Consider the following 25,646-nt stretch of genomic DNA (forward strand, 5'->3'; position numbering starts at 1 on the left):
CAAAATTACCGACATTTGGTCTAAATTAACAGTTAACGGATCATAAAGCAGGGTGTTATTGATGCCAAAGGCGATGTAACAAATTTTGAATTTATCGCCTTAGAATAGTAACTTAGATTAAACATTAAGATTTAAAAAATTATCATTACAAAATAACGGGATTTTGACTACTGCGAGTCTTCAGTTCATTTGCTTATTTCTCCACCATATTTCTAGCTATTCTTGCCAAACTGACTTCATTCTTTCATGAATAAATCAAGGTTTACAACAACATAACATTTTGTTACCCTGCGACAACAACAACAACAAGCAGAGAAATTTTCCGTTAATTTTGTAAAAAAAAACGTTCGATGTGTAATTTTGACAACCTCTGTATAATGATTTTCGTTATTTTGAGAACTTTATGTGAATATATGAGTCAAATTGCGTGTTATTATCTTGGAAAGTTAAATAAATAAATTGTGAGAGTATAATTTAATTTAATTATTAACAATTATTTTTATTTTCACCAGTTTAAAGTTGTTTATATCCTCATGTTCAGCACACACCCTTCGGGTATAGTTCATATGTATGCACATGCAGGTAAATTGCGAACTTTCTTTTTATTTCAGTATAATTAGTACTACACATTAAAATAGTTCTATCTAGCATACTTTCTCTAACCCCGACGTTACACGTTCAAGAAATTGCTTTCAAGTTGCCACACACTCACACTTTTTTACTACCACACTCTAACTTTTTGAGTTTGAAAGCCGTCTTGCTTTCTTTTTTTTCAGACAAGAAGCGTTTCAATTTGATAATCAAGAAATGATCTGCTGAGTATAGAGTAATCCAGTTTTCAAATTATAAGTACCAAAATTTTAAAATGAATAACGAATAAAGGTGAAATAAGTGAATTATTCCCTTTTACGAAATTGTACGCAAGCAGTGCATTTTATGGAACATGAATCTTTCGACGTATCTACAGAATGATTTAAAAATAAAGAAAAGATTTAAAAATTAGACTTGACGACGGCATCTCTCTTGAATAGCAAGTTGCTTGCAGCCAACATGCCACTTGCTTGCGTCATGGCTTTCAATGTATGCCAATTTTGACAATTAATTCGTGTGATCAACTTGAAAGCAAGTTCTTTTTCGTGTAACGGCAGCGTAAACAAATTTTTATACTCTCGCAACAAAGTTGCTACGAGAGTATAATAGTTTTGTTCACATAACGGTTGTTTGTAACACCTAAAACTAGACGAGTTAGATATAGAGCCATATATACCAAAGTGATCAGGATGACGATCCCATACAAATGTTAGGTTGAAAATTACTAAAAGTGGGTTAACTCACTAACGAAAAACGACAGAAATAATAATAGAAGGAAGCTGCACTCAGATTTATTTACAAAATGAAAAATGGGCGTGGCATCGCTCACTTATAGGCCAAAAACCATATCTCAGGAACTACTCAATAGATTTCAATGAAATTCGGTATATAGTATTTTCTTGACACCCTGATAACACGGATAAAAAATGGGCGAAATCGGTTTACAACCACGACTACTTTCCTTATAACTCAAATTTGAATTCCATCTGATTCCTTCACTTTATCATGTATACATAAGGAACCAATGAAGATAGCGGAGTAAAACTTTACACAAATAGTCCATATCATCTCTGACTTCACTTGTGAAAAAATTGTCGAAAACGGACTATACCTTTTCAAGGCCCCAGATATCGAACATGTTGAACTCAGCGCCTAAGGGTAAATTTTAAAGGAAAATTTGGGTAAATCTCTCAGATTATTTAATGTAATTCAGAGGAAATTGTTTTCTTCTAATAGTGTTCTGTTAAAAAAATTATTGAAATTGGGCCATAAAATCTCCTAGCTCCCATATACCTAATTTAAGGTTTTTCAAAAATACGGTGGGCTTTATTCCGCATATATGTATTGGTTAATATGTGAGATATTTTAGCAAAATTAAGTGAGTGCCCTGCTGGTGAAAATGAAAGAATTACCTCAGCCCTCATATAGTATATACGAGTATTTCGATTTTCGTTATTCTATTAAACTTTATGCCGAATTTATGGTTAAATTTTGTATGTTTGTAAGTTTCTTCAATAAATTGCGAGAGTATAAAATGTTCGGTTGCACCCGAACTTAGCCTTTCCTTACTTGTTTTTGTATGTACATATGTATATACACGAAAGGATATACTTGGGTGTATATTACATGCTTTATGAACAGACTATATTGTGAAAGTTGCATCTGCATCAAAAGCGAATATGGGTACTAAGGTTAAGAGTTTTTAATATTTTCCAAAGCGAAGTGAGAGGTTGTAAGTAACCACGAAAAACATCTGATGACGTTAATAGTTCTTAGGTTTGCTCCATTCATAAAGGTGGCGGGTCTGGTGGTGATTATGAACCAACATTGTCACCTGAGTGATACATATGTTATTACTTAAGGAGATGGTACCATCCTACAATAAGGGTTAGGTTTTACATTACCTTTAAAGGTACGGCAAGACCTCGTAAGTTACACTGAGTTGATTTTTTTTACTATGAGGTATAAAATTAAGGGGCTCTCGGCTTGGTCGTGTTGACTGGGTAAAGACCTGAGTAAGAAAGGTATATGTTGCTCTATATTGCTGTAGGTGGAACCTCTCACAAAAGGTGGTAGTAACTTCTGTATCTTCGATTGCATCCCTGAAAACTTTGCGTTGCGGAGCCTAATCCTTGCAGGGACATCTAGCGAATGCGAAGCTAGAGAAGAGGCGCAGTTAGCATGACTAGTCCTTAGTTAATATTAAGTCTTGTTTAGTGGAATACTCACCGAATTCGGCGGTGTTGTCGAATAAAGTGCACATATTCATTTCTTTAAAACTGTTTTATTGTTTTATTTCATACATTTCGCAGTTAGCAAGGTTCATAGAATATAAGGTCACACCAATCGGATTGTTGCCAGACTTAAGAAAACAAAATGAATAAAAACCTAAAAAGTTCCTTTAGCGAATGGTGATGATGTATTTACTTATATATTTAGTTGAAAAAATATTATTTAAAATATTTTAATTTTAGTTTCCTTATATTCGAAAATTTTTACTTACTACAAAAACTCGAGAAGTGGCAACTACTGCTGAACGCTTTTGCATTTGTTCTACAGAATGGAGAAATCAGACATCGCCACTACGTCAATGGTGTAGAAAAATTTCTTTGGCTTGGGAGTGGTGTGACCTTCTCTTTTATAGAACCTGCTTAGTTATCCAATCCGTTATTGTTTTTGATTTTTGTAATATTTTTGTTATTTAATATTTATATTTTCAGCATAACAATAGATACACATTTATATATCGCTTGAATAAAATTCAAATAGTTACATGAGCATTTTGATGCTCGTTTACTTATAGCAGGAATTTGCTCTTTATTACATTATACATATTATACTTTATATACATATATGTGCATACATATGTACATTTATAGGTGTTTACTCGGAAAAATAATTCCTATTTGGAGATTGAACTATTCAAATAATTAACTAGAGAATTTATACTAAGTATTAGCACTAAGATTAAGGTCTAATATTTTACAAACTTTATTTCTTTACATAGATACAGTTAAATACATACATACATAAATAGAAATGTAACGGGAGCGAAAGTGCGCATAATGCATGAAACTGTTTAACTGTAAATAGATTGTGGATACGAGTACGCATTACGCAACAGCGCTTTGCAATTACATACACATAGACATGTTGGGGCTCGGCAGGCGCGAATAGTACACGGATAAGTCGGATAAATTCGTCAGTTCAGTAACAGTAAAAGTTGCAGCTAAGAGTTTAGCATTTTACATCTATTAAGTTAACACGTATTTGTTGTAAAAATGTTGTTTTGTAGACATATATATGGAAACTGCGTTATATAAAACTGCACTATTTCTCTTTATATATTACATAGTTCTGGTTAGTGTGGAATAATTGTTCGAAAATATTTAGTGCATATTATTAAACAAAAGAAAAAATACGAAGTAAAAATAAATCAATAAATCAAATAAATTGGAAATGAATGTCTGAGTTTAAAGAAATATAATACACCGTTCCTATAGGTGTGCTCACAAGAAGAAGCTCGGCTTCTACTGCGATTAGTAATTTCTCTCTGCTGGCTATCTTTACGCTCCGCTCTCTTGTCAACTCAAGGAAGAATTGAAGGAGATGGTAAGTAAAATAAAACACAACTGACCCAACTACGCCAGGACCGATACATCTACGTAAATAAAAACAAAACTAGTTTACAGCTATACATTTTCGCTACAAACACACTCTCGCCGCCTCCAACCGCATCTGCATCTAAGAAGGTCGTATGCTTTCAGATGCCCGAAGTCATCTGCCCGTTCTTTCCATCGACCCAATCACAGCTTAGTGCTGTGTTGTTGTTCGACGCTAACGCCACTGGGTTCACAACAGTCGAGCGTTGAATGTCGCGTGCTGGGTAGTACACAACCGGCCCCGGCGAAGGTGCCCGATTGCGTTTGATCTTCACCACACCGGGCGATCCTGTCTGCACCAAACGCACATTCTTCAAAGTACTGTTGTTCGAGCCGCCTCCGGTCACCAGGTACGTGCCTGTTGTACTGCGCTGCGTACCGTGTCGTGAAAATCGGCCCGATGAACGATGATTTATTGTGCCGTCACCGTTGTTCGATATAGAACTCTCGTAGTGAATAAGATCGGGTTGGTCGCGGCTGAGGCGGCGTTTGAAAAAAATCAACAGGAAAATACGTTTGAACTTCTCGCCGAAAATGACATAAATTAAGAAATTCGCACTACTGTTGATCGTCACCAGCAAATTGGAGATTTTCGTTAGTGAGTGATCGATTTTATTGTAGAATGCTTCATCGATATTTACGACAAGCGCAAGAAAATTTAAGAGGAAAAATACAATCACGATGAAGATCAACATGGTAGCCAAGCCAATCTCACGCTTTTCGGAGCGCGATAACCGCTGGCGTTCGCGATTTGCACGCTTCACCTGGCGGTAGATTAGGCAATTGAGTATGGCCAATGTGAGGAATGGTATGATGTAATTGATAATCAGATAACACCAATGTATGTAGATATTGATGTAGGTCTGATTTTGTCTTAAAGGCGACGGACGCAAGCAGTGGTACACTATCTCACTGCCCTCAGGCTGATAGCTGACCGTCGTAACTTCCCAAAAGCGTGGTAGGTTGTAGATCAGCGATAATGTACAACAAACAATAAAGTAGATCTTAGCACGTCCATAAGTACAGAGTGCACGTGACTTAAGTGGATGGCATACGGCCACATAACGCTCCAAAGTCACAGTGAACGTCATGTATATGCTAGCTGTTTGCGCCGTCAGACCGATTGGGAAAATCGATGGCGATATAAACGGATAAACGTAGTTGTAATAATAGAAGAAATATCCTGAATATGGATAGACACAGGGTATGCCAAAGAGCAGCATGGATGTGATGATCAAAGTGGTATCACAACGCGCCAAGCCAATGAGTAAATAGTTTATGCTGGATCGCATTTGAGGACGAGACAATATGATCATGGAGATGATATTGCCAATAATACCGAATGTGCCGACAATATTCAAGACAACGCCACAAACCCAGAACTCTAGGCGGGTGTCGTCGTCTGGATGATAGACGTCCTTGCATAATGTGGCATTGGATTGATTGCTGTAGAAATCGTGGAAGGTAAAATTATTTGTCAACTGGGGAAAGAGTGTGCCATCATTCGCAACGCTGCTGCCGAGCGAGAATGTCGTGGAATCTGTGGGTGCAATATACTCGACGAAGACGTTGCTGTCCGACACACTCTGTATGAAATCTTGCAAATTGATCGGCGCCGCATCGTAATCGTGCGTCGAACTATCGACAACAACATCGGCGGGCGGTAGCAAAGCAGGCTCTTGGCGTAGCAGATCCTTTATGCGTTGTGATGACTTTAGTTTATGAAAAATGTTCGGGTCGAATCCGTGCGTCGCATTGAGTTCAGTCATCGGTCTGCGATATGAAGCGGGGCCGCAAACTCACTGGATACCAAAATGTAAGTTAATTTAAAAATAAATCTGACAAGAACGACGCCTCGCTCGTAGTAGGAAGGTAGTTAATTAAAGAAAAGTGAAATAAATGCTGTGGAAAATATGCCAAAAAATTATGAATTAAAAAATCGATGTACTTTTAGTCGTTGGGCTGTAGCTCGAGCACCGTGGTCTTTTTTAACCAATCTATAGTTGAGTTAGTTTTAGTGTTTACAAAATATTAACTCTCTTTTGAAATAATTTATTTTAATTTATGCTTTTAGTTGTTTGTCAACACTGTCTTTGGTTTTGGCTATCGGAAATATGTTTCTGAGCTGCCGCAGGCTTTATAGTCACACTTTTATCGCTCCGTTTCCAATTTCAAAGAAATTTTGTTTAATATTAATTATGTTCTTTTTGTTTGTTGTAAATATAATTTAAGGCTTCCTTGAATTTTTGTAATTTTGTTTACTAAACTTCAATCTTTAGCATATAAGTAAAGCTTGAAAATATCACAAAACACTGGCCTAAAGCTATAGTATAGTTTTCAACCGATGACTCTCTTAAATTTACTTGCAGCGTAATTATTTAAAATTTCATTTATTTTTCTAAATCTAACAAAAAACTTCAACGTTATTAATGTGCTTTTACAATTTTTTGTTTCAAGAATTTGCAGTTATTTTGTAATATTTAAAATTGTAAAGAGTGTTAATTTTCATATAGTTTTTTACTGACTTGCATACAACATTTTAATGGTTTACTCTTTACATCGTTTTTTTTAATAATTTTAATTGCTCTCCACTTAGTTAATATATTGTATTCATAATCGTGTGCTTATTTTAAGCGTATTAAGTTCTCACCACTTTTTGCTGATTTTCTAACCAAAGTAAAGCGCCATAAAAAGCACTCAAAGGGAAACTGATTTTAATAATTATTAGTGGCAAATGTAATATTCTGGACAATACCACTGTTTTCTAAAGTACTCATTTATGCTTTCATAAGCTCTGCTATTTCACATCTGAAACTGGCGAAGCAACATTTTAATCATTTCCAATATTATGCACTCCTCATGGAGCCCCGCATCGACGAGGTGGTAGCGTTCGCACAGCCACAGCTCTTTTTCCGCCAAAAAATCGCGTTCTGCGCACTCCATTGGCGACTTTTCATGCTCAACTGTGAACGAGCGCTTCAAGTGGATTTCAAGCGGAAATACAGTATTTTTGCTAAACTGCTTCCGTCCCTCTGTGAAAATGTTTGTACATACACTTGCATTTATTCACTTTTGCTTTCGTTGTTTTTGTTGTTTTGATTGCTGTCAAGATATGACACTAGTCAACGCCTCTGCGGGGTTCAACTCGGCGCAAATCTCTCACTCGTCGGTGCAGCGTCGGTTTGGTTTACTGGCTCCCTTTTGCTACTTGATAGTTTTTCCGCATTTTGCAAAGTTTGTCGCCGCAATTTCTCTCGACATCGCAGTGGTGTACTCAACTCAAATTATTTGTAGCATAAAAAGCTTGGAACTGTTAACCACTTATCTTAAGGATCCTCGGGCTACGGATTGGCGAATGGGGGCTTGTATGAGCGCGACCTGCAATAACAAATGTAAAGACAAACAAAATTAAATTAGTTGCAACTTTCTAAAACTAAACTTTCTAAACATAGAACGAAATGTATTAAAAATTTATTTTGAATTTTTTCTATTAACACAAAATTCAATAAAATGGTAACCATAATTCATCTAACAGATTCCGCTAAATCAGTAGGGAGTATAATAGTTTTGTTCACATAACGGTTGTTTGTAAAAACTAAAATTAAAAGAGTTAGATATAGAGTTATATATACCAAAGTAATCAGGGTGACGAGTAGATTTGAAATCCGGAAGTCTGTCTATCTGTCCGTGTAAGCGAAATCAGACAACTGCCACGCGAACAAATAATGGCGAACCCGAAAACATATAATGTACCATAACCCCGCCCCCAAATGGTTTTTTGTATATATCTCGCAAACCAATAAAGCTATATAAACCAAACTTACTAGTCACATTTCCCTTTAGAAGCTTATCACACACCATGGAGATAGATGAAATTAAATAATAACCACCCCCACCTTCCATACAAAGTTTATGTTGAAAAAAAGTAAGGAAGGGCTATGTTCGGGTGTAACCGAACATTTTATACTCTCGCAAGTAATTTATTTATTATTACTAAAATAACACACTATTGGACCCATATATTCGGTATGAAGTCTTCTAGAATAATGAAAATCACTATATACAGTATATGGGGGCTGGGATAATTTCTAGACCTAGTTCTAGTTTTTATTCATTTTCCCCATCCACGTACATTATATACAAGATTATATGTTCACTTAATTTTGCTAAGATACTTCACATATTAACCGATATATACGGTATAAAGTTCATCGTAAGTTTAAGGTTTCCGGTGTTTTTTGTCCACTTTTCCTAACAAATTACATCGAAATATGCCCTTCCTGGTGCGATCCTTTATTGTTGTGGTTGCGCACCAATTGTGACAATTTTTATATGGGATGGGATACAAGTCCAAGCATTACTGAAGATTGCGACACTCCATTTCATAATCGAAATGAAGTGGCAATGTTCCCAAAAAATTCTGAACCAAAGCTCTTTCCTCGTTTATTTCATGACGAACGAAGTCAAAAAAAGTATATGATACTGTCGTAATCTTTCCGGTACCATCACTTCATTTGAGTTTGTGGGTGGTGGGCCTGGTTACCGGTCAAGAAAAATTTGCATTTTCTCTAAGAAGCAACAGTAGGTTCCACACTGAATACTTTCAGAGTAGGTTTCTCCTCATCCATTCGAAAGACAAGCCCTAGAATTATAACGCCAGAGAGTTGATCTAGCCTTTTGTCTAAAGGAAACCTATGCTCAGAAATATTAATTGAGGGAAATGATAATGAAAATCTTATATAGCGAAAGTTTTACCAAAAGTTTACCAAAATACTCACAGAAAGTATGATAAGGGCACCGATAAGCAAACTAAGCTCACAGTTTTCTATTGATATTTGAATTTATTTAAATTACCATTGTCTGTTATTGATTAGTATATTTAAATAACACTTTATTAAATTTTGTTCTCGATCGACAACATGCATTCGCAATTTACGTACACTTCAATTTCAAAAATATGGTTTATAAGCAGTAGAAGAACTTTCAAAGGGGCCAAGAAGGAAGCGTTAACATGATTGGAACACAAAATCACAATACACATTGAAGAAGTGAAGAATAAAATGAGGATCAATTCATTCGCATTGAGTCGGCTCTACATTCGGGAATGAGATTGCCTACAAAGCGATTAATTTCCATTGGTAGAGCTTTTGGTTGCCAATGTTTAAGGGACCATAAATCCTCCGCAATATCTTTCTCACGAAAACTCCTAGTGCTGTCTTATCGGATGTTGACATTGTTCACGCTTCTGCGCGATAAAGTAGGACGGGAATGGTGAGGGAGTTGTAAAGTTTAGTTTTTGTTCGTCGAGAGAGGACTTAACTTTTCAGTTGCCTACTCAGCCCATAGTAGCACCTGTTGGCAAGAGTGATTCTGCGTTGGATTTCAAGTCTGACATTATTATCGGTATTGATGCTGGTGCCTAGGTATACGAAATTATCTACAGCTTCAAAGTTATGACTGTCAACAGTGACGTGGGAGCCAAGACGCGAATGCGCTAACTGTATGTTTGATGACAGGAGATATTTCCTCTCTTTTCTATTTATATTGTTGCCTCAATGATGTTATTCATCAGGTTTTCACATTCCGTATTGTTCCATTGCACAGTCGAGGTTGATTAATGTTACGCAGCTTGATGACAACTGATCCTATGGGAAAAAGAAAAGGGCTGTTTTTAGGTTTTTCCCGGTAATTATTCGAACTTCACCTTTTAGACCTTCCCTAGACCTCCACGAACATTTCAAGACTAAAATTAGTCAAATCGGTTCCGCCGTTCTCGAAATTTAGCGAGACTAACTAACAGGAATTGATTTATATATACATACATATATATGTATTATTTTACCCCGTAAATCTGGATTATTCCAAACAGACAGAAGATTGTTGCTTAAAGTCAAAGGTTACCGTGGCAGCCTTACACATGCACACTCATATGTTTGTGTTCGCTTCTTAAGGACATGTGTTGAAAATTTATGAATCAAATGTCGACTTTGTACTTGCTTACAGGCGCGCGATAGCATCGCTTCTAACTGTACCATATGCGAATGGATGTGTCGGTGCGACTCTAACGTGCGTGGAAGCATTAGTATAAATAACCAATTAAAGCGAGTGGGCGCCAGTTGTGTGAATCAGCCCCACACAAAGCCTGACACTTGCCTTTTGTGTGGCGAAAATTTAGTGTGGCCGCAAACTTCCGTTACACTCGGCGTGCCTCATGTAGGCGCAGCGTCGATTCAGCGATATACATTTGCTCGTAAATTTGTACGAATTTATCCCGATGGTTGTGCAAATTCAAAGTAATTGCTTCTAAATTGCAAGAACAACAGCACAACAACATTATTGCGTCAAGGCAATAATTTTTCGCGCTTCGCTTATACTTATAAATAACTACGATTTACTAGCGGGCTTTCGATAGCGGCCAATAACTCAAAAAGTTGCCCAGCCTTGTTGGCGCGCCACAAAGTCCGAATGGCGCCATTTCCGGCAGCCAATGGTCGCCAGTGAGTCAACAGACGTGACTGTAGCTTGCTGGTTAGCATAACTGCGCCCCTACTACTGTCTACATATTGAAGTGTGTAGAGTATGAATGTGGCTATAAATGCACCCGATCGGAAATTATGTCTTCGAAATGTACTTTCCTCCCCGAAATGTACAGTTTTAAGGAGAATTATGTTATGAAACATCGCCGAAACTGTTCTCTCTGAAATAGGAGATTTACATTTGTCAAGCGATGAAGGCAGTACTGATATGAAGGTTTCGTATGTATTTTTCTACTCTCGCAGCAAAGTTGCTAAAGAGAGTATAATAGTTTTGTTCACATAACGGTTGTTTGCAACACCTAAAACTAAAAGAGTTAGATATAGGGTTATATATACCAAAGTGATCAGTGACGAGTATATTTGAAATCCGGATGTCCATCTGTGTAAGCTGTAACTTGAGTAAAAATTGAGATATCTTGATGAAACTTAGTACACGTGTGTCTTGGCACCATAGGAATTGCTTTCGAAGATGGGCGAAATCGGACCACTGCCACGCTCACAAAATTGAGAAAGCCGAAAACACATACAGTGTCATAACTAAGTCATGAACGAAGTTATAAAAGTAAAATTTGGTGCAACTGATTACACTAGGAAGGGGCACATTTGACAACGCCCTCTACTAAGTTTTTTGTACATATCTCGTACACTACTAAAGCTATATCAACCAATCTCTATAGGAAACCCAATTTCATTATAAAGATGGTACAGAAGGGCTGCACTCAAATTGCTGTATAAAATTTTAAATGGGCGTGCCTCCACCCACGGCTCACTACCACGCCTCCTTTCCATATACCAAAACTTTGAAGTCGATTTGAATCGTTTATTTTACAATAACTAAAGTAAGAACTAGTGAAGATATCGGAACAGAACTTTGCACAAATACTGACGAAATATGAGTTTTTAATTATCGAATAACTTAATTATCGCACATAAGCTCACATCTTCTAATTGATTTTTTAACGAAAATATTTTGTAGAAATTCAGAGGGAATATTTTTCTTCTAATAATATGTCTCCTTGTATGTGATTGGCGTTGCAACCGTTTAGCCGGTTATAGCCGAATCGACGATAGTGCGCCACCTGTCTCTCTCCTTCGCAGTTCGGCGCCAGTTGGAGATCCCAAGTGTAACCAGGTCGCTCTCCACCTGGTCGCTCCAACGGAGTGGAGGCCTTCCCCTTCCTCGGCTTCTTCCGGCGGGTACTGCATCGAACACTTTCAGGGCTGGAGTGTTTTCGTCCATTCGGACAACATGACCTAGCCAGCGTAGCCGCTGTCTTTTTATTCGCTGAACTATGTCAATGTCGTCGTATAACTCGTACAGCTCATCGTTCCATCGTCTGCGGTATTCGCCGTTGCCAATGTTCTGAGGACCATAAATCTTGCGCAAAATTTTCCTCTCGAAAACTCCTAGTGTCGTCTCATCTGATGTTGACATCGTCCAAGCTTCTGCACCGTAAAGCAGGACGGGAATGATAAGCGACTTGTAGAGCTTGATTTTGGTTCGTCGAGAGAGGACTTTACTGTTCAATTGCCTACTCAGTCCAAAGTAGCACCTGTTGGCAAGAGTTATTCTGCGCTGGATTTCGAGGCTGACATTGTTCGTGTTGTTGATGCTGGTTCCCAGGTATACGAAATTATCTACGACCTCGAAGTTATGACTATCAACAGTGACGTGGGAGCCAAGACGCGAATGCGCTGACTGTTTGTTTGATGACAGGAGATATTTCGTCTTGTCCTCCAGACCCATTCGCTTCGCCTCCTTATCCATGCGGGAAAAAGCAGAACAAACGGCGCGGTTGTTGCTTCCGATGATATCAATATCATCGGCGTACGCCAGGAGCTGTACACTCTTGTAGAAGATTGTACCTTCTCGGTTTAGCTCTGCAGCTCTTATAATTTTTTCCAGCATCAGGTTAAAGAAGTCGCACGATAGTGAGTCACCTTGTCTGAAACCTCGTTTGGTATCGAACGGCTCGGAGAGGTCCTTCCCAATCATGACGGAGCTTTTGGTGTTGCTCAACGTCAATTTACACAGCCGTATTAGTTTTGCGGGGATACCAAATTCAGACATCGCGGCGTAAAGGCAACTCCTTTTCGTGCTGTCGAAAGCAGCTTTAAAATCGACAAAAAGGTGGTGTGTGTCGATCCTCTTTTCTCGGGTCTTTTCCAAGATTTGGCGCATGGTGAATATCTGGTCAGTTGTCGATTTTCCAGGTCTAAAGCCACACTGATAAGGTCCAATCAGTTTGTTGACGGTGGGCTTTAGTCTTTCACACAGTACGCTCGATAGAACCTTGTATGCGATATTTAGGAGGCTGATCCCACGGAAATTGGCGCAGATTGTGGGATCTCCCTTTTTATGGATTGGGCAGAGCACACTGAGATTCCAATCGTCAGGCATGCTTTCTTCCGACCATATTCTGCAAAGAAGCTGATGCATGCACCTTATCAGTTCTTCGCCGCCGTATTTGAATAGTTCTGCCGGTAATCTATCGGCCCCCGCTGCTTTGTTGTTCTTCAAGCGGGTAATTGCTATTCGAATTTCTTCATGGTCGGGTAATGGAACATCTGTTCCATCGTCATCGATTGGGGGATCGGGTTCGCCATCTCCTGGTGTTGTACTCTCACTGCCATTCAGCAGGTCGGAGAAGTGTTCCCTCCATAATCCCAGTATGCCCTGGACATCGGTTACCAGATTACCACCTTGGTCTCTACATGAGGATGATCCGGTCTTGAAACCTTCGTTAAGTCGCTTCATTTTTTCATAAAATTTTCGAGCATTCCCTCTGTCTGCCAGCTTCTCAAGCTCTTCGTACTCACGCATTTCGGCCTCTTTCTTTTTTTGTCTGCAAATGCGTCTCGCTTCCCTCTTCAGCTCTCGGTATCTATCCCATCCCGCACGTGTTGTGGTCGTTTGCAATGTTGCGAGGTAGGCAGTCTGTTTTCTCTCCGCTGCGAGACGGCACTCCTCATCGTACCAGCTTGTTTTTTGTCGTTGCCGAAAACCAATTGTTTCGGCTGCAGCGGTACGCAGTGAGTTTGAGATGCCGTTCCACAGTTCCCTTATACCGAGATGCTGATGAGTGCTCTCAGAGAGCAGGAGTGCAAGTCGAGTAGAGTATTTCGTGGCTGTCTGTTGCGATTGCAGCTTTTCGACGTCGAACCTTCCTTGTGTTTGTTGACGGGCATTCTTTGCTGCACAGAGGCGGGTGCGTATCTTCGCTGCGACCAGATAATGGTCCGAGTCTATATTTGGTCCTCGAAGCGTACGCACGTCTAAAACACAGGAGACATGTCTTCCGTCTATCACAACGTGATATGTCTCCTTACCATAAATAAATATAAGTGAAATCGGGTCCTTACTTCACCTAGATCCCTATACCCAATATTTGGATTTCCAACTTTCAATTAACTTTATTCCATATATATGACGAATATAAAGGTCAAATTGTGTATATTAATAAAATTAAATAAATAAATTGCGAGATTGTAAAATGTTCGGTTACATACAAACTTAGCCCTTCCTTACTTATTTTTTATGGGGCCATGCAAGTAAATGCACTTTTTTCAATAGCCTTTTCTTGAAAGATCATGCGAAAGCCGTGTCAAGCTGCGATGTTATTTTTGTTCAGTATTGTTTGGAATTTCATCATGGAAAGACGAAAGCCAAGAATAAGTTTACAAATTGTTCACCTTTATAACGGAAATTCACGTTCTGTAAAGAGAGTGTAGGCCAAGACCGTGGAGAGTCGATTCGGCAACGGTCGCAGCAACTCAGACTGACGTATGGAACAACTTGACACAATTTACGTCGAGATTGAGATTAAATTAAAAACGTACAAAATACAACTTGTTCAAGAACCTGAATTCTAAAATTTGGGATGAAGAGCCACTTGAAGAGATTCAATAGCTGCCATTTCATTCAGAAAATACCACGGTATGTTGAGGTTTGTGGATCGGTGGAATCATCGGTCTATATTTCTTCAAAAATGATGCAGGTGACAACGTAACCGTCAATGACGACCCTTATAGCGCCATTATAACCTAGTATTTGATGCCTGAAATTGAAGCTCGTGATCTCGGCAACATTTGGTTTCAACAAGACGGCGCCACTTCCCACACATCGCATCAATCAATGGATTTATGGAGAGAACACTTCGGTGAGCAGATATTTTCACGTTTCACGGCCGGTCGATTGACCACCAAGATTGTGTGATATCGTACCGTTAGCCTTTTTCCTGTGGGGATATGTAAAGTCTAAAGTCTATGCGGACAATTCCGCTTCGATTCTGCCCTTGGAACAAAACATCACGCGTGTCATTCGTCAGTTACCAGTCCAAATGCTCGAACGAGTTGTGGAAAATTGAACTCATTGGATGGACCATTTGAGACGTAGCCGCGGCCAACATATGAAAAAGATAATCTTTAAAAAATAAATTATAAAGAATGTTCTTTCCAATGGTATTATAATAAACTTTCCCCATTACATTTCAATTTTCTATGTTTTTTTATTTAAAAAAGTAGAGAACCTTGAAGTGGATCACCATTTACTTGTGTAATATAAATATTGAAATATAATCGCTAGGCGACCGCAAATATAATACTATTTAATTGCAAAACATTTGTTGACAATCTTCAAGATTTATGTCCAAGGTATAGATACTACCTTGAACATAAATCTTGAATATTGTCGAGAGTACCTCGAGGAAGACGAACACCTTGGGATGATGTCGATGTCAAAAAGGTAAGAAGACATTGATAAAAAAATCCGAAAGTCAGAAATTAACAATCAAAGCGGTGTTGGAGAATACCCACCGTTCAAGATATTGGTCAACCAACTAAACCGACATTATGCTATGATTATTAGATATATAATTCTCTGAGCAATCAACACTCTGGAAACAAAGCAAGCAACAAAGAAATGTACCTGAAATGTACCTCATCTAAAGAAGGTCGATTTCCGGGTACACCTTTTCTATACCTCATTTACTATAACGAAGATCAAAATCTCTCCGGTTGATTTTATGCAGTATATGTGAATATGTGATAAAAAATGTCTAGTTACGTTATAAAGAAAAGTGTGGGCCGTATTTACCTCCCACATTCATGATAAGTACATATGATTATTTTTATATAGGCACTTTGTACGCCCCTGCAGAACTTAATTAAATTAGCACCATTAATGACAATTAATATTATGGGCGGCAATCAGCTAACACAAGTTGAAGACCCTTAACTTTTGCTTGCTTATACAAAGCTAATTAATATTAAGAAAACATTATTTTTTTTTCATCTGCTTATGGAGTGGATCTTTTGTCTTTTGTCAATTCAATTTGGAAAAGAGCGGAAAACAGATATAATTAATCTCTTGAGAGCTACCAGTTGCTTTATATTTTCATTTCCCGCCACTTCTAACGTTCGCTTGAATGAAGATGACGTCAGCTGTATTAAGGAGCATTTAGCCCACCAAACTTTCTCTCTGCTTGGGCAATGCCTTTATTTACAAGCGTTTTTCGTCGCAATAATTTGATTGATTTCGTTTAGTCTATCAATCGGCGATGAAGCAAGTGATGAGCTCAACTGTTTGCTAGTCCAGGCGGCTGGCGGCTGGCGGCCGGCGGCTAATCAAGATATTGTAGAAAATAATTCATATTTACGCCTGAGTTCACAAAAAGTCATAAATAATTGCTTACCATTTACAGACTTTTGTATATATTTGTATGATGGCTTCTTTTACTTCAGCATTTTTGGCTGGAAAGAATTTCTAAGACATAGCGTTAATTACATAATTTGAATAACTATCAGCGTTAAGTATGATTGCATTAATCATTATACTAATTTATTGAAAATGAAAGTACGCCGAGTGCATGACTATCAATCATCTGATCATGGGTTTAAATCCTCTACAGAATAAAAATTAAAACGAAAAAAGTATTCCAAGGGAATGTCAGAAGCTTACTTATAAATACTGGGATTTATATTAATACTAGCAGACCACTCCGGCTTTGCACGCGCTTAAACAAACATTTCAAAAGTTATAAGCTTTTACACACTTATACACACTCTCCCATACATATGTAAAGTATGTACTTTGCCGTTTCTTGCGTGTGTTCGTTTTAAAAAAAAGTATAATGAGGAAAATTCGAAGATGAGATTATTTTCAATGAGCTAAAACTTGATTATTGGTCTTTTGTGTCCGTTATCTTTCTCTCTGATTATGAAGGCGTTGGGAACGCTCAGAGTTCGACGGCCTTGTGCGAGCTTGTCTATTTATAATATTTTGTTCTTCAAGCCGCTACATACGCTCCGTACTCTTGAGAGTCGGGCGCGTACTTGGCAGGTTTTGAAATTTTGTTCAGCAAGCAGCTGCGAGCGCTTGTTACTCGACTCTCTGGCACGCGATTGCGATGCGAAGGGAATGACTTGCAGGACGATTTTCAGTTGAGATTCTAGCAATAAATATAGCCTATGTTTCTCGTTGTGAATGTAGTTTTCCAATGGTGAAACAATTTTTAAAATCGGCACAGTAGTTTTGAGTTTATTCAATACAAAGACACATACAAATCTTTCCTCTTTATAATAGTAGTATAGATTAACAATCAAATATTATTTACTAAAAGTTTAGCATAGTAACTTTGCATAAAACTGGACTTATGTAGTTGCTCTTGCAACATTGGAAAATCGCAATCAGATTGCCCTCGCGCGAGTCCAGTGAAATACGGCTTAGTATTTTAAGTAGGAAATTCACTAAAAAATGCATTAAGTAGAAGTATTACAGATACAGTGGAACTTCTCTAACTCGAATCACCATAATCCACAAAACAACTTCGAGTTGGAGCGACTTCGAGTTATAGAAATTTTCATTAAAACATAAATTTTTCAAAAATATATACAATATAAATTTACCCACAGTTTTAGTTATTTACTTCGCATAAAGTTTTATGTTCATATGTTAAAACATGTATTCTGTAATTTGGTTTATTGCACTTTGCTATTGTTTGGTTCTTGACGTCTGTATCTCATGCCTTTTTTACACGATTTATGAAATCTATAAGTGTAGTATCATATTTTTTGTTCGTCACCATACTAATATAGCCACTCATTTAAAATTGTTCCTTGATAGTAAAATTTTAAATTTTGGATTATGCCCTGGTCGAAAAGGTCGACTTATGGAAGGAAATTTGTATGAAATTTGACTTCTATTGCCAATTCAAAAGTTCGAGCTATGGGGATCTGCGACTTATAGAAGTTCGAGTTATGGAGGTTCCACTGTATTTCACATTTTACATTTCTTACAAAATAAAGTTTGTTCTATTCATCTTTTACACTTTCGCCTCCAAAGCTTATAAATTATGATTGAAATATTTTTTATCTGATGAATTTCATTTGAGTGAAGTATTTAATTGTTGGTGAATCTCATCGAGAATATTTACAAGTATAAACTTTCTCAAATTTATTCAGGTGGAGGTAATTCTTGCCTTCAAAATTCTTTTTGAATTTCAAAATCAGAAAACTATAAAAAATATTCCAATATTTTATTCACTTTATTAACTTAATTGAATTCAATTATTTATCTTAAGCTTGTTTCATCAATATTTATTACTTTTAACAATTATACTCCGTAAAAAAACATTAAACAGGTGGCAACCATTTCAACAGAACAGATAGCAGTTTAGTAATAAGCATTCTGAGAGTGTCTTTAACTTCATAACAAACTATCCTTATAAGCGAACTATACCTCGAGGTCAGTCGTATTTTAAATGTGTGTTCAAATAACAATTACATTAGGATCAAGCATACATAATTCTCAGCGTCCTTGGTAGTCCTTTTGCTCATATTTAGCAATAATGATTGAGAAGATCTTCCACTGAATATTAAGTATTGATATAAAATATGGAAAACAACTGCTGAAAGCAACCTTCAAAACTCTGTAGAAAAACCGAATGATTTATATGACACAGAAAAACTCTAAAGTGACATCAAAAATTATGTATGGATGTAAGCAACTGGCATTAAAACTTATATCCCCACTAAAAATAGGTACGCACATACAAACAAACATAAATTAAAGAAAACTTTGAATGGAAGTGGTTGACCTTTCTGAATGTCATGTGGTTACAGCAATAACGGAGGGGCGATTGTGCACATATCGTTTTGGTATTGCCAAATGTGTCGTAAATATTTCAATAGTTCTGTGCATTTCGCACTGTGACTATAAAAACGACAAAAATCATGAGGACAAATTGATTGCTGTCAAGTGTAAAATTGCATAAACCGCATTTTAAGTCAACCCTTACGATTGCGGCGAATAAAAAATGACGACACATATTGTGGTAATCTTTAAGGAATTTCGATGCAAAGTCTTATCAGCAGCCGATTTAACCTTTATAAATATTTATTGGACGATTTGCTTACAGATATACAGATATTCAGCAATGTCCATTTGATACATTAGACACAAGAGCCACGTTTTGTTGTTAACACATCCGTAGTTTAAATACTAAATAATATAATGAAAAGGGAAGTTTTGTGAATACGTCCAACATATTGAAACTTTGCTGTCGCTACACTAAATATGAAATCGCTTATGAAAATGGTTATTGGCAGACACAAGATACATCGAATATTGAATTTACCGAGACGGGAATCTGACATTTCACCCACTTTCTGACGGCGCTACTGGTTTAACACACATGTGGTATACTAAATAAATATAAAATAATAAAGTTTATTTTTGTCGCTATAATTAGAGTTTTAACTTTGCATCATAGCATAAAAACAAATTTAATTAAATTTGGAGCAAATTGGATCTACGCATTTATAATTAATGCTAAGGGATTATAGAAAACATTTAGAATTTTTATTTTCTATGCGAAATATAAGTGAATTTGTGGTTGAATTGAAAAGACCCAATTATTTCAAAATAATTTTAATTGCATATTTATGATTTCCGGGTTTGTAATAACCTTTTGATAGCCAAATAGACATATTTGGTGCATGCAGCTAATGATATATCTAATTCTATATAAATGTAAATGTACGTTGGTTCAAAATCCATCATCAACTTTGCATACATATGTGTAGCGTTTGACCAAACTATCCCACTTCATATACAAATCGCTGAAATTACTAATACGAAAGTGTTTGCAATAACATGTTTGGAGATGGGATGGAAAATTGCGAAAATTGATAAAAACTCATGCTGCCTTTTGTAATTCGAATAGATGTTTGCGTTAAGCAACAATAACTTTTTATTTAACACTCGGTGGACTTTCATTTTGTGAGAGCTTTACACATCAAAACCATATTTTCAGATTAATTGAGCACGAAGTACCGACTGGGCGATGCGTTGCATAATGTACGTAAATATATATGTATATGTTTATACATACAAATATGTACGGTGTTAAGATGGTTCCTGGCTTCTTCGTAGTACTCTTTTCTTAAGTTTTGCCACTGCAAAACACTGCTTCTTGTATAACATAGTTGCCACATGAAAAACTTGCTGAGTTGATTAAAAAAGTTTGAAGCGCTTTTCATGTTTCTTTTTAGAGACTTTTTAGAAATTCATACGCTTAATCATTTTTAGTTTTTTTTTTATTTAACTAGAACAAGTTCAATGAAATGTGCTAGGACACAAACTCAATTGACTTCGGTACCTGGAATTTAATTTTATGTTCAGTTTGCACATGGAATTTTCCAATACATTGAATTTATTTACCAAGTCGCCGCTCTATTAAATATTCTTCACTCTCGAATAGAATCTTATACATACATACATATACATGCATATTTGTCTGCAGTAGTGCCAAGTAATTGGGTTAAACTTTAACAGTACCATTCTCAGTTTCTCAAAACAGAATCTATATATAATATTAAAGCGGTTTAACCTACCCTTTAGCATGCTAGCAGCTAAAGTTACAAAGACTACGCACATAACGATGGCCAGTTCTCGCCAAAATTAAGTAACCTATTCTAGTAGCTCATATACATATTTATATGTATAACGTAATAGAGCCATAGCTTATGGCTAGCGAATCAACTATGTGTGTTCAGTAATCACAATATTGCTTTCCTACATGGCTATTACTGAAGCAGAGAGTTTTTTCAACATACTTTGTTTGGGCAGTTATGGTTTGCTAACTTCACGCATTACTTATGTAGGTACATATTTTTACGATTTATGTGCAAATATCGAATGGTCAGAGTGGGTGCAATCAAAAGGTCAACAGGAAGCTTAATTTGACAAATAACAACGGCTCACCTATGGAGAGAAAAGGTCGAGAAAGGCAGAAGAGAAAGTAAATATAAAGAAGATTTTGCACCTTTCTGTTTACATGTTTATATAGATGTTTGTATGGGAATAATTTGGCGGCTTTCATGCGGCTTTCATGCTTTCTTCGTATTTATATATATGTTATATTCGTCTACACACATCATATTCGCATTGTATTTCGCAGTGGAATTAAAGCTTCAGAGCTTCCACTAATTATGATTAAGTGAGAGACACCAAACAAAGTACACGATCTCCACGTTAATCGGTTTAAGTGGAACTACTTATATCAAAAGTGTCCATTGTCGGTGTTCGTAAATAACAGTATCTCTAAGCTTGATTCTAATCTCCAAATGGATATAGTATACTAATTGCGTATACTCTCCTGTATTAAATTCAGCTAGATACTCGGTCTGTTGTATTCACATTCGGCTTTCTAATCTACTATTGTTGGAAGGATTATGATTAATAATAATAATAACCACGCCCACCTCCCATACAAAGGTTAGGTTGAAAATTATCAAAAGTGAGTTAACTTACTAACGAAAACCGTCAGAAACAGAAGAAATAGCAGAAAGAAGCTGCACTCAGTTTTTTTTTTACAAAATGGATAATGGGCTTGGCATCGCCCACTTATGGGTCAAAAACCATATCTCAAGAACTACTCGACAGATTTCAATGAAATTCGGTGTATTATATTTTCTTGACACCCTGATGACACGTGTGGAAAATGGATGAAATCGGTTCACAACCACGACAGCTTCCCATATAACTCAATTTTGAATTCCATCTGATTCCTTCGCATTATAATATATACATAAGGAACCACCGAAGATAGCGAAATAAAAGTTTTCACAAATCGAAATCGGACTATAACTTTTCAATGCCCCGAATATCGAATATAAAGAGCTCAGTGCCTTTTTTATTCAGAGGAAATCTTTTTCTTCTAATAGTGTGCCTCTGTATCAGAAATGGTGAAAATCGGGTCATAACTTCCCCTATCTCTCATATAGCTAATTATAGGATTTTCAAAAATACGAGGGGCTTAATAGATTAAGAATCGGTTAATATATGAAATATCTTAGCCAAATTAAGTGAGTATATAATCTTAGATATAATGTATGTTGGTGATGAAAATGAGAGAAATCGGTGCAGGAATTACCTCAGCCTATATACTATATATGATGATTTTCGTTTTTCTATTGGACTTTATGCGAATATATGGGTCAAATTGTGTGTTATCTTAATAAAAATATAGCATATATATGTTCGATTACATCCGAACTTAGCCTTTCCTTACTTCTTATTCATTGATATTGCTATTGCAATACATCAAATACTTTTATTTTATATTTCCGACTCTGTATATTGTCTTTTGGTTGGAATTATTTGCAAGTGATGGCGCGAATTACTCCCGAACGAATATTTGATGCAAATAAATCACAACACCAGCGGCATCCATTCAAATTCTAATCCGCCACTGCCGACTAACATTTCAGACAAGTTTGCTATTTAATTTGATACTTTGGTTCAAGAGCCCATTGTTATGCCACAAAGTGACCGCTGGCATAATCTCCAATTGAATGCGGTGCAAATAAATATTGGTGTGTAACCTAAACTGAATACATACAAATAAACAAACACACATATCACTTCTACACTGTGTGGGGCATTAGTTATACTAAATTCCCCAATCCAATATGGCAGGTTGTGCACAAGTATTGTAGCGGCAACTTCATTGTGGGCTACACCCGCCTTGGCTTATCCGATTCAAGTTATATCCCATTATTGCGTTGCCACATTCAAGGCGATTTGATGTGGCCTGGAGTGAGGAGGCTGTCGACTGGTCATAAAACGTCTGCCCTTCAGCCGCAGTCCTCGCCACATGCACACGAACACAAACAAGCGAGTGTATTCGGTATATCGTGAGGGCGGCGGATGAAAGTGGGTGGTTGGTAATAAATGCCAATAGTAAGACAATAGTAGCCCCGAAGCATGCCACAGAACGCATAGTAGGAGGCGCTTAGATTTATCGTTTAATTTAACATTGAAAATAGGCTTGCAGGATTGTCCTAGGACACCAGCGTGCAAAGCAGTTTCGTTCTCAGTTAGCGTTATAAAAATCTGCTTAATCAAAGGAGATAAAAGTTTTACTGCTTCACAGTGTTGCAGTGTTTTGATCTAGGCTAGCAAGTGTTGCTTGTAACCGACGCACTTCATTCTCTCCATATCAACAAAGGCGAAATAAAACAAAAAACGCGCAATCGGCTTATCTTTTCATCGTTCGCAGTGTTATTGTTGCTCAAGCTGGAATATAAAGTTCAACTCTAACATATTTCATAATAAATGAAAAAAGCCAAGAAATGTTAATATTATTCTTAGAAACAAATGTATGTGTCGATAACAGCAAGTTAAATATGAGCCTAGACAGACTTAGATCAAACCGTTTACAATTGAATGGTAAAGTATCGCAATCCTCTCCTATTTTGACATAGTAACTTCGGAAAAGCGGTCCAGATCCACCATTTTGAATGGCAAGAATTATTACTTACTTACGGCCTTTTAGCACGATCTTCTGGGTCTCTGGTATGCATATTTAGGAGTATCACAAAGGACTGGATGGGACGATTTTAGCTGCCCAAGTGGGGTGACTGAGTAGGAAATTGAACAGTAAAGTCCTCTCTCGACGAACCAAAATCAAACTCTACAAGTCGCTTATCATTCCCGTCCTGCTTTATGGTGCAGAAGCTCCAGGCTTCCAGGCCAGAAGGCCTCCACTCCGTTGGAGGGACCAAGTGGAGAGCGACCTGATTACACATGGAATCTCCAACTGGCGCCGAATTGCGAAGGAAAGAGAAGAGTGGCGCGCTCTCATCGATTCGGCTATAACCGGCTAAACGGTTGAACGCAATAACATTACATACATACATACAAGTGGGGTGCCAAGGATCAGCCCTTTTATCTAACCTAACCTACTATAATCAGTTATTGATTAACCAAATGAATTTGATGAAATTGAGCATTAAATTTCCTCCCATTCAACCTCACATAATTTTGAAGTTGAGAACTAATAAGTGGTTTACTGAGCAATTCCTACATATGAGAAATACGAGTACGAGTTTCGGCATTGACTGCCGGTGCACACCCAACGTATCAATATTTAATTTTTATAAATGTAAATCGGTTTAATTTTGTTGCTTATCACCAACCACGCAGCGGTCTGTCAGGTATTGTAATTTTACACAAACATGTCGGTGTGTTTTTCCAATTTTACACCTTTATGTGAACCTTCGGAACAAGCCACAATTTATGGTCAAACTATGGCGCTCAAATGCAGCCATCACTCACCGTTAATGTGTCGGTTAGTTGAATAATTTATTTAATAAATTTCGATAAAGTGCTCTGGTTAAATATTATGGGCAATAAAAATAAATTCAACTTCCACTTAATGGCGTTGACTACATACCACATACCTACGAACAGGCACAAGCACACACCGAAATTTAGGTGTATTCAGCTATGTAGTTATGTATTTTACGATGCTTGTCTCGTTGACACATTGCATCCAAAAAATTATAACAAAAATAAAATTACTTTAAAAACTGGAGCCACAAAATTAGTGCTTGGAAAAGCTAAAAATAATAAAGTTTTCAATAAAAAGTATTTTATTGAATTAAGAAATTCTAAATTAGGTGGGTGATTACCACTTCGTTTTCTCGAATATTAAACAAGATTTACTAATGAAATTAAGTTGCAGTTGCCCAAATTAACGTAAAAAGTCATATATAATGGATGTTTGGTTCAAAGCCACGCCTATTTTGCATATAACTTGGTTCAGCTTGTCTGACTTACAAAAAACCTACAAAGCTCAGTACATATTATATCCACAATATGGGTTAAATTTTCGAATGGTAGCATTTAGTTCGAACCTACTCTCAGACCCCTTACAGTGTTACATAGATGATGTTACATCACATATATCGGCCAATATTAAGGAAATATAAAATTTGGTAAAAAAGTTTCGCTATGCTATGTATCGCTTTAACTGAAAAAAGATTATATTGTTCCCAACTTTATCTAAATTAAGTGGTATATATTACATCCCTTTCTTTCTTTTTTCACTTTTTTACATGGTTTTTCTTTTTTCTTCTCTTTTTTTTATACACTGGTCGATAGTGTGTGAAAAATCTTGATACAAATGCTCGAACATTCCTATTCCCCTGTTCGTAATTTTTGTACACTGAACTCGTGTCAAAAAATATACATGGAAGGCAACAATGTTTTAGAGCATATACCTCAACTTTTATCATTAATGATACTATGTTTTGTGTTAGAACAGTTTTAGCATTGTGAAAGTCTGAAATGATAAATTTCTGTCAGAAATTGAGATAAAAATAATATTTTCCTAATTTGACTTGAAAAAAATGTTGTATTGCGCCGATTAATGTATTTTAGCACAAGGATGCACGGTAAGAACTGTCATTTTGATTGAAAATTAGGTATAGTTTTTTCGATTCGATACTCTTCAAACCTGCTGACATTGAGCAACACCAATCGGAGCAACAGGATCGGGACGGATCTCTT

General features: G+C 36.9%; 1 protein-coding gene across 6 annotated transcripts in view; it reads right to left on the reverse strand.

Annotated features, from left to right (window-relative positions):
- Nucleotides 1-2,855: 2,855 nt before the first annotated feature.
- Nucleotides 2,856-25,646, reverse strand: part of LOC105211552 (FMRFamide receptor) — a 49,246-nt gene continuing 26,455 nt past the window's right edge. For all 6 annotated transcript variants that reach the window (XM_029039808.2, XM_011183048.3, XM_029039800.2 and 3 more), the window contains one exon: nucleotides 2,856-7,631. In XM_029039808.2, coding sequence (XP_028895641.2) covers nucleotides 4,355-6,022 — 1,668 coding nt within the window. In that variant the 5' untranslated portion in view covers nucleotides 6,023-7,631 and the 3' untranslated portion in view covers nucleotides 2,856-4,354. The remainder of the gene's footprint in view (nucleotides 7,632-25,646) is intronic.

This window comes from Zeugodacus cucurbitae, chromosome 4 (assembly GCF_028554725.1).
Source record: "Zeugodacus cucurbitae isolate PBARC_wt_2022May chromosome 4, idZeuCucr1.2, whole genome shotgun sequence".
In the NCBI taxonomy this organism is placed as follows: Eukaryota; Metazoa; Arthropoda; class Insecta; order Diptera; family Tephritidae; genus Zeugodacus; species Zeugodacus cucurbitae.